At 41.6% G+C, this 15,374-nt stretch overlaps 1 protein-coding gene across 2 annotated transcripts in view; it reads left to right on the top strand.

The window, feature by feature from the left end:
- dicer1 (dicer 1, ribonuclease type III) overlaps nucleotides 1-15,374 on the top strand; it is a 117,956-nt gene that overhangs the window by 61,455 nt on the left and 41,127 nt on the right. For both annotated transcript variants that reach the window (XM_078406960.1, XM_078406958.1), the window contains 7 exons: nucleotides 1,808-2,274; nucleotides 4,912-5,044; nucleotides 6,476-6,718; nucleotides 9,748-9,902; nucleotides 13,410-13,542; nucleotides 14,764-14,839; nucleotides 14,923-15,062. In XM_078406960.1, the coding sequence (XP_078263086.1) occupies nucleotides 1,808-2,274; nucleotides 4,912-5,044; nucleotides 6,476-6,718; nucleotides 9,748-9,902; nucleotides 13,410-13,542; nucleotides 14,764-14,839; nucleotides 14,923-15,062 (1,347 nt within the window). The remainder of the gene's footprint in view (nucleotides 1-1,807; nucleotides 2,275-4,911; nucleotides 5,045-6,475; nucleotides 6,719-9,747; nucleotides 9,903-13,409; nucleotides 13,543-14,763; nucleotides 14,840-14,922; nucleotides 15,063-15,374) is intronic.

The following is a 15,374-nucleotide window of genomic DNA, read 5'->3' as shown; positions in this document are numbered from 1 at the left end:
TTAAGGTAAAATGTACATTCATGGTGCAATGCTTTTCTTTTTAGCAGGGAAGGTCAGCTTGACAATCCAAATCACTTCTGAGATCCATTAATGTGAAACTTTGTTTAATTTTAACCAAAGCTAACCAGATGCAGATATTTTTTCATTTATATTGATGATATTTTTTTATTAACAGCCAAGCTTATGTTTAGTGTACTACGAAACTACCACGATAAGGTTTAGTTTATCAGTATAACTTTGGATAATTTCTAAATCCTTTACCTTCTTGGATACTCATGACTTTAATTTTTGATCCCACTGGGAACTAGTTGATTTTAATAAATTGAATACTGGAAATACTCAGCAGGTTGGGCAGCAACTGTGGAAAGATGAATAATTACTGATGACCTGTTAAGTAGTTTCAGCATTTTTTATTTTTTTTACAGGTTTCCAGCATCTGTGCTGTTTTGCCTTTTTATTGTTTACTAAATGATGAACTGCATTACAAATTTAAATTTATGACATTAATTGAAGTAAATTTGCCTGTTTATTATAAAAATTCAATAGTAATTGTACAATAAATTGTAATGTTTTCTCCCAGAACAATTGAGGTCGAAACAAATACAATACAATACAATATATCTTTATTGTCATTGTACAGGGGTACAACGAGATTGGGAATGCGCCTCCCATACGATGCAATAATTTAATTAGCTAGTCAGTATTAATTTAAACAACCCAATGAAACAAATTGTAACAGTTTTAAAACAGAATAAAGTGCAAGTAGATCTGTGCCGGATCACTGTGCAATGTGACCATCGGGCTCAGCAGGACCGGTTCATAGCAGCTATGGCCCTGGGGATGAAGCTGTTCCTGAGTCTGGAGGTGCGGGCGTAGAAGGCCTTGTATCGTCTGCCCGATGGTAGAAGTTCGAACAGACTGTTGCAGGGGTGTGAAGAGTCTTTGTGGATGCTGGTGGCTTTTCTGAGGCATCGTGTGTTGTAGATGCCCTCCAAACAAAATGGAAGATCTTAGTTTTAATGTGTGCTTACTAAATATTTGTTACAATTGGTCATTTTAGTATCACCCTCCTCCCCATGGCCCTTAGTACCACCATTTGATAGTCACCCAATCACCCTTGACTTGAATGAAATGGCAACTTGCCCTATTTGTGTATACGCCAAATCAACAAAGACATTTGAACAGGGAGTGTTGAACGGACATCTTGTATGCATTGGTTTTATATCACCTCAGTGAATAGTTTTACGGGGCTTTGATTCAGAGTTTCAGTGAAGGAAAAGATTGTAAATCTATGCACATGCCTTCTCAATGCCCCGCCCTTCTACACCCACCGAAGGATATATTCCCAGTCGGCCGAGCCTTCTGGTCTAATCCCCAGCAGCAGTTCCCTCGTGACCCACGTTGTAACAGGAGACCGTTCCCATTATCTGTCTGCTGTCGATAGAGATTTCAGTAGCAGGTTGAGTCGGCTTTTTGCAGACCGGCGGCGCGCATGGGTTCAGTAATTTCAGCATGCTATAAAATCAGTAACCTTTCCCAGCAACTCAACATGGTGAGATGATTGCTAACTGGTTATGTTGTGTCAAAAACAGTTTTTTTTTCATATGGGAGAAACCCCTGAGACAATTAGTCAGCTCCCATGGCTGTGAGATGCTACTAGGCTAGAATGAGATATCCAGCATTGACCCATGTGATATTATTTTTGTACACCATGAATATTAAATTAATCTGTATGGTTTATTACTTAAAGGGAATAATGAATTGTCAGTTCATCCAGTGAGTCTTTGTGTTTCTATATTCACTGTAGGTATTGGTGGATTGCCGTGCTGTGCTAACCGTTCTGGGGCCATGGTGTGCTGATAAAGTGGCTGGGATGATGGTGAGGGAACTCCAGAAATACATAAAACATGAGCAGGAGGAGTTGAACAGGAAGTTCCTTTTGTTTACAGATACTCTTCTGAGGAAAATTCATGCACTCTGTGAAGAACACTTCTCACCTGCTACTCTCGATCTGAAATACGTGACCCCGAAAGTTAGCAAACTGTTGGAAATCTTGCACGAGTACAAACCTTTTGAGCGGCAGCAGTTTGAAAGTGTCGAGTGGTACAACAACAGGAACCAGGACAATTATGTGTCGTGGAGTGATTCTGAGGATGAAGACGAAGAAATAGAGGAGAAAGAAAAGGCTGACACTAACTTTCCATCTCCTTTTACTAACATACTTTGTGGGATTATTTTTGTGGAGAGACGCTACACAGCAGTTGTTCTAAACAGGTAAGAGCATGCTGGCAATCTTGTGTGCAGTTCGTTAAACCCTGTATTCAGAAAGAATCCAGAGATGAATGGCAAGAGTGAGCTGAGAATAAACTCATAGGTGAAAGGAGCAGATTTAGGCTATTCGACCCATCAAGTCTACTCTGCCATTCGATCATGGCTGATCTATCTTTCCCTTTCAACCCCTTGATAAGCTGCTCCTCTTTCACGCACACCAACCTCCCCTTGGTTCTTTTGACAAGCACCAGGTTAGTCGTAACTCGGATTAACCAATTAACCAACTGATTGAGAGGAACAAGGAATTGCAGATGCTGGTTTTAAATCAAGGACACAGTAACTCAGCCGGTCAGGCAGCATCTCTGGAGAACATAGATACGCAATGTTTCGGGTCGAGACCCTTCTTCAGACTACCTAGTACATTTTTGGGATGGGGTGGAACAGGTGCACCCAGAGAAAACACTCAGTTACAGGGAGCATGTGTAAATTCCATTCTCCGGCCTTCTCCCCCAAACCCCTGACACCCGTACTAATCAAGAATCTGTCAATCTCTGCCTTAAAAATATCCGTAAAAATAATTACTTTGGGAAAAGGTTCCTGAGATTTTATTAGAGTAAAAATAAAATGTCCAGCAGTACAAAACGTTTCAGTAGATTTTCCCAGACAGATATGGTTGAGCAAGACCATTCAGCCCCTTGAAATTCATTGAAATAATCCTCCACCCTCCACCCTAATTGTAACATGCTTTCAGAGTTTCATATGGAAGTTATTTTTGATAAGAGGTACAGAATGGAAATGGGCCCTTTGGTGCACCGGGTCCACACTGACCATTACACTAATCCTACACTAACCTAATCCAATTTTATTCTCTCCATATTGGTATCAATTACCCCCCAGATTGTGCCACTTACCTACTCACAAGGAACAATTTGCAGCAGCTAATTAACCTATCAACCCGCACGTCTCTAATGTTTTGCAGAGTAATTTTGTCAGGCTTGTTTGAATTTTTACCCCCTTAACTTCCTTTACCAATTACTAATAATTTTGAGCATTTAATATTTAACCTTTTCCATCTCGAGTGACTTAATCTCACTCATTAACCTGGAATTTATCTGCCTTTTGGAAGTCATGACAACAATCTTCTGTTACTTCATTAGATGATTAACTTTGCTTAGTCAGTTATGATTTGCCTTTTCGAAATCTCTGCTGATTTGAATTAATTTGTCCTGTCAAACCGATTGTTACATTTGTCCCATATTATTATTTCCAAATGTTTCTACACCAACCAAAGATAAATGTGTCTGCGCATGTAACATGTGCCCATTTGCCACGGAGCATATGCAATGACTTCACAACATGCATTTTGTGGGACTGCATTTTGTAGGTTTTTGTGGACAATTATAAGTAGCATGGGCCACTCATTGTGTAGAAACAAATAACTGCAGATGCTGGTTTATACCAAAGATAGACACAAAGTGCTGGTGTAACTCAACTGGTCGAGCAGCATCTCTGGAGAAAAAGGATAGGTAACGCTTCATATCGGGACCCTTCTGGAGTCAGTTTGAAGAAGGGTCCCGACCCAAAACATCACCTATCCATGTTCTCCAGAGATGCTGCCTTACCCGCTGAGTTACTCCAGATCTTTGTGTCTATCTATGGGCCACTTATACTTGAGTTAATGCTGTGGAGTCCAAGATTTTGACTCTGGGAAATCGGTCGTTAGTCTTTGTGTTGGTTTCCCTTCCTGATCAATATCCCTCCTGGGATAAATATAAAGTTCTATCCTATCGTATAATTTCCCGTCCTAACGTTGCAAATTTAAATGCTTCTTGACTTTGTTCTTATTTCCTACATTATCTCAGTATTGGAATTGAATGAAGGTCTGTGCGTGTTTTTTAAATGCACAACAACAAAAAAAACCTCTGGAGGAACGCGGTAGTTTGGTTTTTGCAAAATGACAAAGTCTCTGAATGCATTCAAGAGAGAATTAGATAGAGCTCTTAAGGATAGCGGAGTCAGGGGGTATGGGGAGAAGGCAGGAACGGGGTACTAATTGAGAATGATCAGCCATGATCACATTGAATGGTGGAGCTGGCTCGAAGGGCCGAATGGCCTCCTCCTGCACCTATTGTCTATTGACAAAGTGCTGAAGGAACTCTGTGAATCAGGCAGTGATTGTGGTGGGAAATGGGCAGACAGCACTTTTGTTCAGGACCCTTCTTTAGACGGATGGATTGGGGGAGAAAGCTGGAAAAGGTTAGTGGGGCTGACACAAAGCCTGCATTGGCAGGTGAGTGGAGTAAGTGTCAAAGGCCAGAAGTGAAAAGGGGACAAGGATGTCAGATAAGGAAAGAAGAGGAATGAAATGTAAAGCTGGAGGGAGGGATATGGGAGAATATAATGGAAATGAGGTTCGAGGATGGGAGGGGTGGGAGATGGGCATATGGAGGAGTGGAAGGAGCAGGATCACGGGACTGGTGGGAGAATCGTGTGCCTACCAGCGTGGAGATGGGGAGGCAGGCAGTTTTAAAGTTAATGATAGTAACAGTTTTTCAAATAATTCTTCCCATTGTGATCTTTTTCTTCCCTTCCATGTAAAACTTTTAAGAGTTTGACTGAATTTAATTATTTAATCCTCAGATTAATAAAGGAAGCTGGTAAACAAGATCTGGAGTTGTCTTATGTCAGCAGTAATTTTATAACTGGTCATGGAATCGGAAAGAACCAACCTCGTAATAAGCAGATGGAAGTTGAATTCAGGAAACAAGAAGAGGTACGATCATCTAACTTTTTCAAAACGCGGCCATGCAATGTGCTGCCTTTCCCACTGGGCACGACCTCAGAGTTGTAAATCAGATCACCCTTGGTTCTCAATGATGCAGAAGTGTATAAACTGAGTAGACCTGTCAGTAGATTCAGTGGAAACACATGGATGAAATAATGAAATTCAATCTTTTGGAGGCTATTGTGGAGTAACAGTAAGTCTCAATCACTGAGTTCAGCACACTGAATATTGTAAGTTAGCAAGACTTGTATGCACTCTGGACTGTAGAAGACTCGCAATTATCTAATTGGTGTGGAGGCAGGAACATGAGGATAGATTTTGTAGAAACGAGGAACTGCAGATAGGCACAAAATGTTGGAGTAACTCAGCGGGAAGGCAGCATTTCTGGAGAAAAAGGGTGACATTTCAGGTCAGGTTAGAACTTCCTGTAGAAGTGTCCCAACCCAAAACCTAATTTTATCCATGTCCGCATCATCCAGAGTCCAGATACAACCACTCACATCCAGGGTTACCTTACCTTGCCATCCTTGTTCCTCCTCAGCATTGGAAAATGCTATAATGTTCCGCTTTGAATGGCTGCCCACATGTTTAATGTGCACTTACCCAATAACAACGGCACCCAGTTTGCTCTCCCTAGCTCCTACCTAACAGTATTGTAATTTGTCCTGCCCAATTTTATCCCAAGGTCCAAACCTATCCTTTTTCGTAACTAAAAACTTAAGCGTTGCGATCACTTTTCCACAAATTTTCCACTGAATCCCCAGTCACCTGGCCAGGGCCATTTCCCAGTGCAAGCCTGGTATGGACCTCCCTGTAGTAGGGACTATCCCCATTCTGTTTCATGAAAGCCTCTTGGATAATTTCTGTCCCGCCTAAGCCTCTTGCACTGAGCAATTCCCAATCAAAATTGGAGAAGTCACCCTTTACGACAACCCTGTTAGTTTTACATCTTTCCGATTGAGTTTTGATATTTTGTTGGAATATTAGATTAATTTCTAGTCATTGTTTAAGAGCAAAAGATAGCAGAGCGGCAAAAGTAAGCAGGAGATTTAAGTGTTGTGCGAATTTATTCAAAAACAGTGTGAACGAGGAGAAATTATTTGGTGGCAGATTTGGTAACCTTAATAGACTTAAGATGACAGGCAAAAGAGTCAAAGACCTTAAATCAGTAAAAGAAATAACATGAGGACTTTTTGTTTATCAGTAAGTTTTAATAATAAGCCAATACCAAACTGGAATGTATTCTTACGACAAGAGGAGGGAGGGAGGGGGAAGGTATTTGTAACTATTTTTATTTGTGAACCGTTTCACGAACTCGTTTCTGATAAAAGGAAAGAATTGTGATCTCCCACATTGTTGACCCTTAAAATCTGCCACAAAGTTTAATATAATTATTGTTTCTCCAAAACATTATTGCAGGTGCTGAGAAAATTCCGTGCACACGAAACCAATTTACTCATCGCAACTAGCGTTGTTGAGGAGGGAGTTGATGTTCCAAAATGCAATCTGGTAGTTCGGTTTGATTTGCCAACAGAATATCGTTCCTACGTGCAGTCTAAAGGCAGAGCGCGAGCTCCCATTTCAAACTACATCATGCTGTCAGATTCTGACAAAATTGAAGACTTCAAAGAGGATCTCAAAACCTACAAAGCAATTGAAAAGGTACCAACCATTGGCTATTTGTTTCATAAGTGCAACTTAACGTTCAGTAAAAATAGGTTATAAATAATTTTTTACTAATTTACACCATTTTGCAAAGCTGTGGTACTGTCCAATTCACCTTTACCCTATTGCGGATATTGGACTTTATCTCTGGAACTGGTGCTCTACAATAAAGAAAACTACATTCTGCACTCTGCATCTTCCCTTTTGCTCTACTTATTTATTTAATTTTGACTTGATTGCATTTATGTATAGTTTTATCTGATCTGATTGAATAGAATGCAAAACAAAGCTTTTCACTGTACTTCGGTGCACATGACATTAATAAACCTAGATAGGGAAGGAAAATATGGTCTAACTTCCTGTCAAGTTAATTGGTACATAATGGTTCTTTGATGCAACCTCTGCAGGCACAAACATGTGGCAACTTCTATCAGTAGAAACAAAGAACTGCAGATGCTGCTACATACACAAAAAGGCACAAAGTGCTGGAGCAACTCTAGCAGGTCGGCCAACATCTTTGGAGAACATGGGTAGGTGACGTTTTTGGTCTGAAGAAAGGACGCTACCCGAAACATCACCTGTCCATGTTCTCCAGAGATGCTGCCTGACCCGTTGAGTTACTCCAGCACTTGGTGTCCTTTAGCAACTTTATTCTTGGGCTGAAGGACATAATGCCAAATCGATATTTATTACACTGGTGACAGGATCTGTTAGACTAGAAGTACAAGGGTGGAAAGGTGAAGGAATGAAATGGTTCAATGGTACTTTATTGTCACATGTACCTCGATACATGAAATTACTTTTTTTCCATACGATTCAGTAAAAATCTTGCACAATCATCAGCACAATCATGCTTGAGTACAAGAGTGTAAGAATAGTCGATGACACTAGGCAGTGCATAGGAATCATTATGTTTCTGGCACCATCTTGTATTCTTCAAGTTTCAAAGTTCTTAAAAATGTAGTGTCTTAACTTGACCTTAATGGTCTGTTGTCCAGATGCAGTTGGTGTTGCAGCAGTCAGTCTGGCCAGGCGACTATTTTGGTGTGCACGAAACAGCTGCCTTTTTCTACTATTTTCTTTTACCTTTATTCATCAGTATTTTGAAAAATATTCGCCCAAAACTTAAGCTCGATCGCTCCATAAATGCTACTAAAACATTGTTTTTAGCATTTTTGTTTTTTATTTTAGATGTCCAGCATCTACAGTGTATTGCTTTTGAATTCTTGTTAGTGATAACAATATATTCTTACGGTAGAAGACCAACTGCTAAATTGCTTGCATTATTCCAATTGTTATGATTAGAATTGAACTGACAACTTTTGGGTTTCCAGTCCATTGCGCTATCACATCACAATTGATTGCTCTTCAAGTTTCAGCCAAGTTAATTGGTACTCATTGTTTCTTGGTACAACCTCTGCCGACACTCGCATGGCCCTTCCAGCGAATGTCCCTAGGTAACATCTGGAGGCGAATTCAGGCTGAGCTGCCGCACGCACATCCCAGCCCACGAAAGTTGGGGCCAGTGATTTTATTCTTTTTCACTAAAAGCAGCAAATTTGCAGAGACAGCTCTGGTCTGGCTGACTTGAGCATTTTAGATTTTTTCCCCCCCCCACTAGTTTCATCTGACAGGTTTGAAGAGGAAAATGAGAACTCTTTCTCCAGCAATCCAAAGTAAGCTGGTTTTAGCCATGTTGGCAGCTGAACATGTACAGGTTGCCAATGTTCTCAGTACCGGATCGTTCATGTTCCTCTTCATTACCGAGTGACCTCTGTAGTCAAATCTGCAGCTATGATCCCAGTCCTAAGTGCAGGATCTTGATCCAAAACAGCAACCACCCCTTCGCCTCCACAGTTTAGTTTAGAGATACAGCGCGGAAACAGGCCCTTCGGCACTTACCCAGAGTAAGTGAATCAAGAACTTGAGGACATAGGTTTATGGTGAGAGGGACAAGATATAATAGGAACCTAAGGGGCAACTTTTTCACACACAGGGTATATGAAACGAACTGCCAGAGAAGGTAGTTGAGGCTATAATAGCCTCCGTCCATCCCTCTCCTCCACAGCTGCAGAAACCCTCATCCACGCCTTCATCACCTCCTGTCTGGACTATTGCAACAGCCTCCTCTATGGCTCACCCTCAAAAATCATCAGTAAACTTCAATACATTCAAAACTCCGCTGCCCGTCTACTCACCCACTCCCCGATCCGTGACCATGTCACCCCCGTCCTTTGCAAGCTCCACTGGCTCCCCATCCCCCAGAGAATCCAGTACAAAATCCTCCTCATGACCTACAAAGCCCTCCATAACCTGGCCCCATCCTACCTGACTGACCTCCTCCACAGGCACACTCCCACCTGCACGCTCCGCTCTGCTGCTGCCAACCTTCTGTCCCCCCCCATCCGGACCAAACTCAGATCCTGGGGGGACAGGGCTTTCTCCATCGCTGCTCCCACCCTCTGGAACTCACTACCCCAAACCGTCAGAGACTCCTCCTCACTCACCACATTCAAAACATCACTGAAGTCTCACCTGTTCAGCACTGCCTTCAACCACTGACCGTCACCTCACCTTCTGTCTCCTTTTTCTGTTCGCTTACTTATTTATCTATTTATTTTCTTCTCTATGTTCTGGTAATCCCTGTAAAGTGTCTTTGAGTGCTTGAAAAGCGCTATGTAAATGTAATGCATTATTATAATTATTATTATAATAGCATTTAAAAAATCATATGGACAGGTACTTGGACAGGAAAGATTGGGAGCCATATGGGCCAAACACGGACAGGTGGGACTAGTGTGGATGGGCCTTCCTGGTTGCCATGGACAAGTCGGTTGGAACGGCCTGTTTCCGTGCTCTATGACCATGACATGGGAAGCCAATCATCAGAGTCCTCTAAAAGATGGGGAGAATAAGCCTTGGGCAATTATCACCAAAAATGTATAATGACTTAACAGTGACAGTAAAACATTACTCTGTATCTTTATCTTCTGGAAGGATCATTTTTCTATTGATACTTTCTTAAGATTCTCCGAAACAAATGTTCAAAGTCTGCGAATTCCGCTGAAGTGGAGGTAGAACCTGTAACTGATGACGATGAACTGCTTCCTCCGTATGTATTGAGACCAGAAGACAGCAGCCCGCGAGTCACTATCAACACTGCCATTGGACATGTGAACAGGTGAGGCTAAGCATTCATTACACAATGTATTCAAGCATTCAATGACTTCTCTTGATGTGTATGCTTATGTTTTATTGTTTTCATACTGTATCTAAAATGAACTAATAACCAAGCACACAAACAGCTTGCAAGCATTATAGTCTAGTCAAGTCAAGTCAATTTATTTGTATAGCACATTTAAAAACAACCCACGTTGACCAAAGTGCTGCACATCTGACTAGGAAAAAAAGAAACATACAGTGGCAGGCAGCCAAACACAACGGCGCGGCCATCTTGAACAAAATGTTAATTCAATCACCCACAGTCCAACAATAAAAGCACTAAACAGGCACCCAAATTACCCAACCCCAAAAGTATCTAGTTCAAAGATACAGCCTGGAAACAGGCCCTTCAGCCCATCAAGTCCACGCCGACCACCTTTCACTTTAGTTCATTGTCATCCCACTTTCTCATCCACTCCCGATACAAAAGGCAATTTACAGAAGCCTCTTGAGCTATAAACCTGCACATCTTTGGGATGTGGGAGGAAACCGGAGCACCTGGAGGAAGCCCATACAGTCACAGGGAAAACGTACAAACTCCACACAGACAGCATCTGATGTCAGGATCAAACCCGGGTCTGTGGCACATTGAGGCAGCAGCTCTACCAGCTGTGCCACCGTGCCACCCTAAATTGTGACCTAAATGGACATTTGGAAATTCCCCTAATCCAGCACATTTGGGACGGTGCTGGACTGGCCATTTCCAGACCACCGCCATTCTCATTCCGTTTACAAAATTCCTGTATGCGTATTTTAAACTTATTGCAATTACAACTTCGTGCCTGTGATGGTGCTATAGTGCCACAGTTACCACATTTCTTAATTCCAACAAAACTCGGAAACACTTTCTCACTCTAAGCTTCTCACTCTAGCGACTTGGAGGATTGTTCATTTCTGAAGTAGAAAGCAATTATAACTGTTAATTCAAATTGCTGCAATCTGGAAATTTGAGCAGGAACCTTTAGAAACATAAAATAGGTGTAGGAGGAGACCATTTAGCCCTTTGAGCCAGCACCGCCATTCATTGTGATCATGGCTTATCATCCACAATCAGTAACCCGCGCCTGCCTTCTCCCCATATCCCTTGATTCCACTAGCTGCTAGAGCTCTATCTAACTCACTTTTAAATTCATCCAGTGAATTGGCCTCCACTGCCTTCTGTGGCAGAGAATTCCACAAATTCACAACTCTCTGTGGGAAAAAGTTTCTTCTCACAGTTTTAGTCACAAATACATTCCACATCAGTGCCACAGATGAAGATTGCTGGCGATAGGGAGGGGTATTCCAGTGCTTTGCTACTTGAGCATCCCAACACAACCGATAGGGATCTGGCCGCTCCCTTTCGTGCTTCAGTCAGGCCCCTGATTGCCTGCCTGCCTGCCTGCCTGCCAGACATCAGTGCACAAAGGAAACTGCACAATGAGCATTCATCAGGAGCAGGTCCATAACCAAAACTGTCATTGATGTGCAATGTAAGAATTCTTCAATGTCCTTTTGAAAAGCGCTGAACAATTTCTAGGCCAAGCAAACTACAGCCAGTTTTCATTATAAAAGTGGACAGGTTCCACATATTCTTAAGTTCATGTCAGTTAAGTTCTAACAAAGATATAACAATACTTTGCAACTATGACAGTGTTCACTTGTACCAAGAATAAATAATGGTGAGCCTTGTGCCCTTTATATCATGATCAGGATGGATAGAGCACTCCAGAGATTCTCCCTCAATTTGACAGTGTTCCCAAACACAACTATTTTATTTCAGTGGGGTTTTTTTTTTAAAGTTCCTTTTAAATGAAAGCATGTCAGATTAAATCTTCCCATGGTTTTCCATGAGCATAGGACAAAGAAAGGTGGAAAATGTAGAGAGGCCCACTTGAGTAATCTCCCAGTGGTCAGCAAAATATAATCTGTACTTTATGCCCTTGAATGTTTCAATGTTTCAGTTTAGTTTATTGTCCCATGTACAATGAAAAGCTTTTGTTGCGTGCAGTGCATTGCGTTGCAACGTTAGATTGCATGCAAGACAAAGACTTTAATATTCATTGAATTTGCATTGGTTATATATACATCAATAATGTATCCTCATTGCTTTGAGTAACATTTTTTGCTTAGACCTAGGGCTTGCATGGCTTGGGTTATAAGGAGAGGTCGGATACGTTAGGCCGTTCCTCCCTGGAGAAGCTGGATAGGTTGGGTCTCTTTTTCCCTGGCTAATAAAGGTACATAAAATCACAAGTGGCACAGATAAGGTGAATGGTCACAGTCTTCCAGGGGGTATGGGGTGAAAACCTAGAGGTCGTAGATATAAAGCAAGAATGGAAAAGATTTAAAAGGGACCTGAGGGGCATCCTTCTCCACACAGATGATGGTGTCTACATGGATCGCACTGCCAGAGGAAGTGGTAGATGTGCTACAAGTATGGCAATTGAAAGTTACTTAGTAGGTGGATATGAAAGTTTGAAGGGATATAAGCCTGATGCAGGCACATGGGGCTAACTGGGGATAAGCAACTTGCTCGGCACAGACATCTTGGGCCGAAGGGGCTGTTTCTGTGCCGTATGACTCTAGGGAGGCTATGGTTCATTTAGCATGTAGTTGTCATTTTAGTGAGGTAGAGATGGCAAGAGAGAGGAATTAAAAAATATATAATCTGAGCTTCAGAAACCGAATGGGAAAGTCCAAGATGAACTGTGCATTATATTCTTACCTTTCAGTCTGCTTGCTCTGGAAATGGCCCACTGATTGCACTAGTCTATGGAAACATTATGGGTAGATTTGTACCCAAAATTATCACAATGACCATAATTTTAAAACAAAGCTACGTAGATTTACAAATAAGGTTAACCTTTGACCCAAAATATTTCTGGTTGTCATTTTCAAAGGTTGAAACATTTTCTATTTAAATCATCTGAAGTTAGCATGTAGTTGGAGGGGGGGTGATTGAAATATAAATTGAATAAAATAGCTTGTGAAATTATTTTTTTGACACTTTTACCATTGAACCAATTCTGTTATTTTATGATCCATTCCATTCCATGGTTTTTAAGGCTGTGTGTTTTTATATATTCATCTATTTTGTGCCATGATACAAATAAAACAATAAATGTAGGGAACATCTTTTGTAGGAAGTTTAAGGGGAACTGCGAGGTACATGTTTCCACAGGGTGGTGTGTGCCTGGTACGCGCTGCTCAGGGGTGATGGTGAGGCAATGTGGTAGTGCTTTGTATTTAAGAAGCTTTTCCATAGGCACATGGATTTGCAGGGAATAGAGGGATATGGATCACGTGCATGCAGAGGAGATTAGTTTAACTTGGCATCATGTCCAGCCCAGACATTGTGGGCCGAAGGGCCTCTTCCTGTGCTGTACTGTTCTGTGTTCCAAAACTTCCAATTTTTTCCCCTAAGTGTCAGATTTGGTCTTTTGAATAAATGCTCATTGTAAATGTACTTGCGTTTTCCCTACAGATACTGTGCCAGATTACCCAGTGATCCCTTCACACATCTGGCTCCAAAGTGCAAAACTCAAGAACTATTAGATGGCACTTTTCAGTCAACTCTCTACCTTCCAATCAACTCGCCCCTCCGCATCCCAGTAACTGTGAGTAAACATTAAATTTTTAATATTCTCGACTGCATAATGTGGACCTTTAGATTGCCATGCTTGCTCATAGTTTCAACTGTAGATTATCCTTTCCTGCTTCTCCGTCTGGATAAATCTTTTGTTTGTTTTTATGTTTTGTTTGCTCTGTAAAGCGTCTTTGAGTTTCCAGAAAAGCGCTATATAAATTAAATGTATTATTATTATTATTATTTTAATGATTTGCATTCCAGTAAAAAATATCCCAGCAGTTTTTCCAATCTAACCAGTTTAGTTTACAGGTACAGCGTGGAAACAGGCCATTTGGCCCATTGAGTCCAAGCCTACAGAAGCTGATGCAGCAACTCTACCGCTGCGCCACCATGCCATCCTTTAGTTGATGAAACTGCAGTAAGCAATTATGTTCAGAAAAGGAACTAGTCCTATTGCGTAAACATCTTTCTAAATGGCTGTGAGCTGAATCATTGATGGAGTGTATTCCAGCTTTATAATCAATACTATTGCTGCAAGATGTAACCCCTCTGCCACCATTACGGGGGTGGCTCGAGTTCCAAAAATAAATCTGAAACCCATCAGTCTTCACAAAGTGCTGAAAATACACAGATCAACCAGCATCTGTGAGGACAAAAGACAGGCCCTTGCTTGTCTTTCCCCTTCAAATGATGACTTATTGTATAGTTTATATAGTTCCTACATTTTGTTTGTATTGGAAGGAACTTTGATTTATAAAGTGCCTTTTATGACCTCAGGGCTTCCTTAAGTAGAGGCACTGTTACAGTGTAGAGAAAGTGACAGCTAAGTCGCACACAACAGTCGGGTAAGATGAGGTAATTATGATGTTGATTGGAGAGATAATATTGGTAACAGCGCCCGGGAAATCTCCTCTCAGCTTACACTTTCTGACCTTTCATGACATCAGAAATGAAAAATGGTATCTCAGTTTACAGTTGCACTTACTGACAGTTCAGCACTCCCCCAATGGTAAAAGCTAGATTATTGTCTCAAGGCTTAGGTGATTGTGCTGCAACTAAGCCTTGACAGCCACTTAGGTTAATTAATTTTGTTTGATTTCCCTACTACGTCTCTTGCCCCCCCCCCCGACTCCCCATGCATTGAAATTGCAAGAGTTGGCCTGCCTAAAATGATGTCAACTTGTAGCTCTTCCAATCAACCACATCCGTTCAAGATGATGTTTCTCATTAATTTCTGTTTGAAACCTAGGGTCTTCCAATGCCCTGTACGAGATTGGCTGAGAAAGCAGCAGCCCTCCTTTGCTGTGAACGGCTGCACAAAATAGGTAAGTGATAAACAGACTCGTTCTCTTGCATTTGATCCCCTGGAAGAAACGCTTGCGGTATTACAGCTTCTCGTTTGATGCAGGTGAACTAGACGATCACTTGATGCCGGTCGGAAAAGAAACCGTGAAGTATGAGGAAGAGCTTGATTTGCATGACGAAGAAGAAACCAGTATTCCTGGGAGACCCGGTTCCACAAAACGGAGACAATGCTACCCTAAAGCAGTGAGTAAATCCACTTCTGGAAAGAAGAGGCTTACTAGAATGCTGAGCAAACCACAAAGTTCTGGAGTAACTCAGCGGGTCAGGCAGCATCACTGGAGGCCATGAATAGGTGGCATTTCGGGTCAGATCCCTTCTTCAGACAGAGAGTATTTTAGCTATAAGGTTAAACTTTGATTAATTTCCAAGCGTTGGAATCTGAGGAAGACCTGATAGATGTTTACAAAATGATGAGGGCCATGTATAGGGTAGATGGTCAGAACCTTTCCCCTTGGGCTGAAATGTCAAGGATTAGAGGACATAGCTTTAAGGCGA

The sequence above is a fragment of the Rhinoraja longicauda genome, chromosome 10 (assembly GCF_053455715.1).
Source record: "Rhinoraja longicauda isolate Sanriku21f chromosome 10, sRhiLon1.1, whole genome shotgun sequence".
Lineage (NCBI taxonomy): Eukaryota > Metazoa > Chordata > Chondrichthyes > Rajiformes > Arhynchobatidae > Rhinoraja > Rhinoraja longicauda.
Note: the sequence above shows the minus strand (reverse complement) of the source record. Positions and strands in the feature narration are given on the sequence as shown.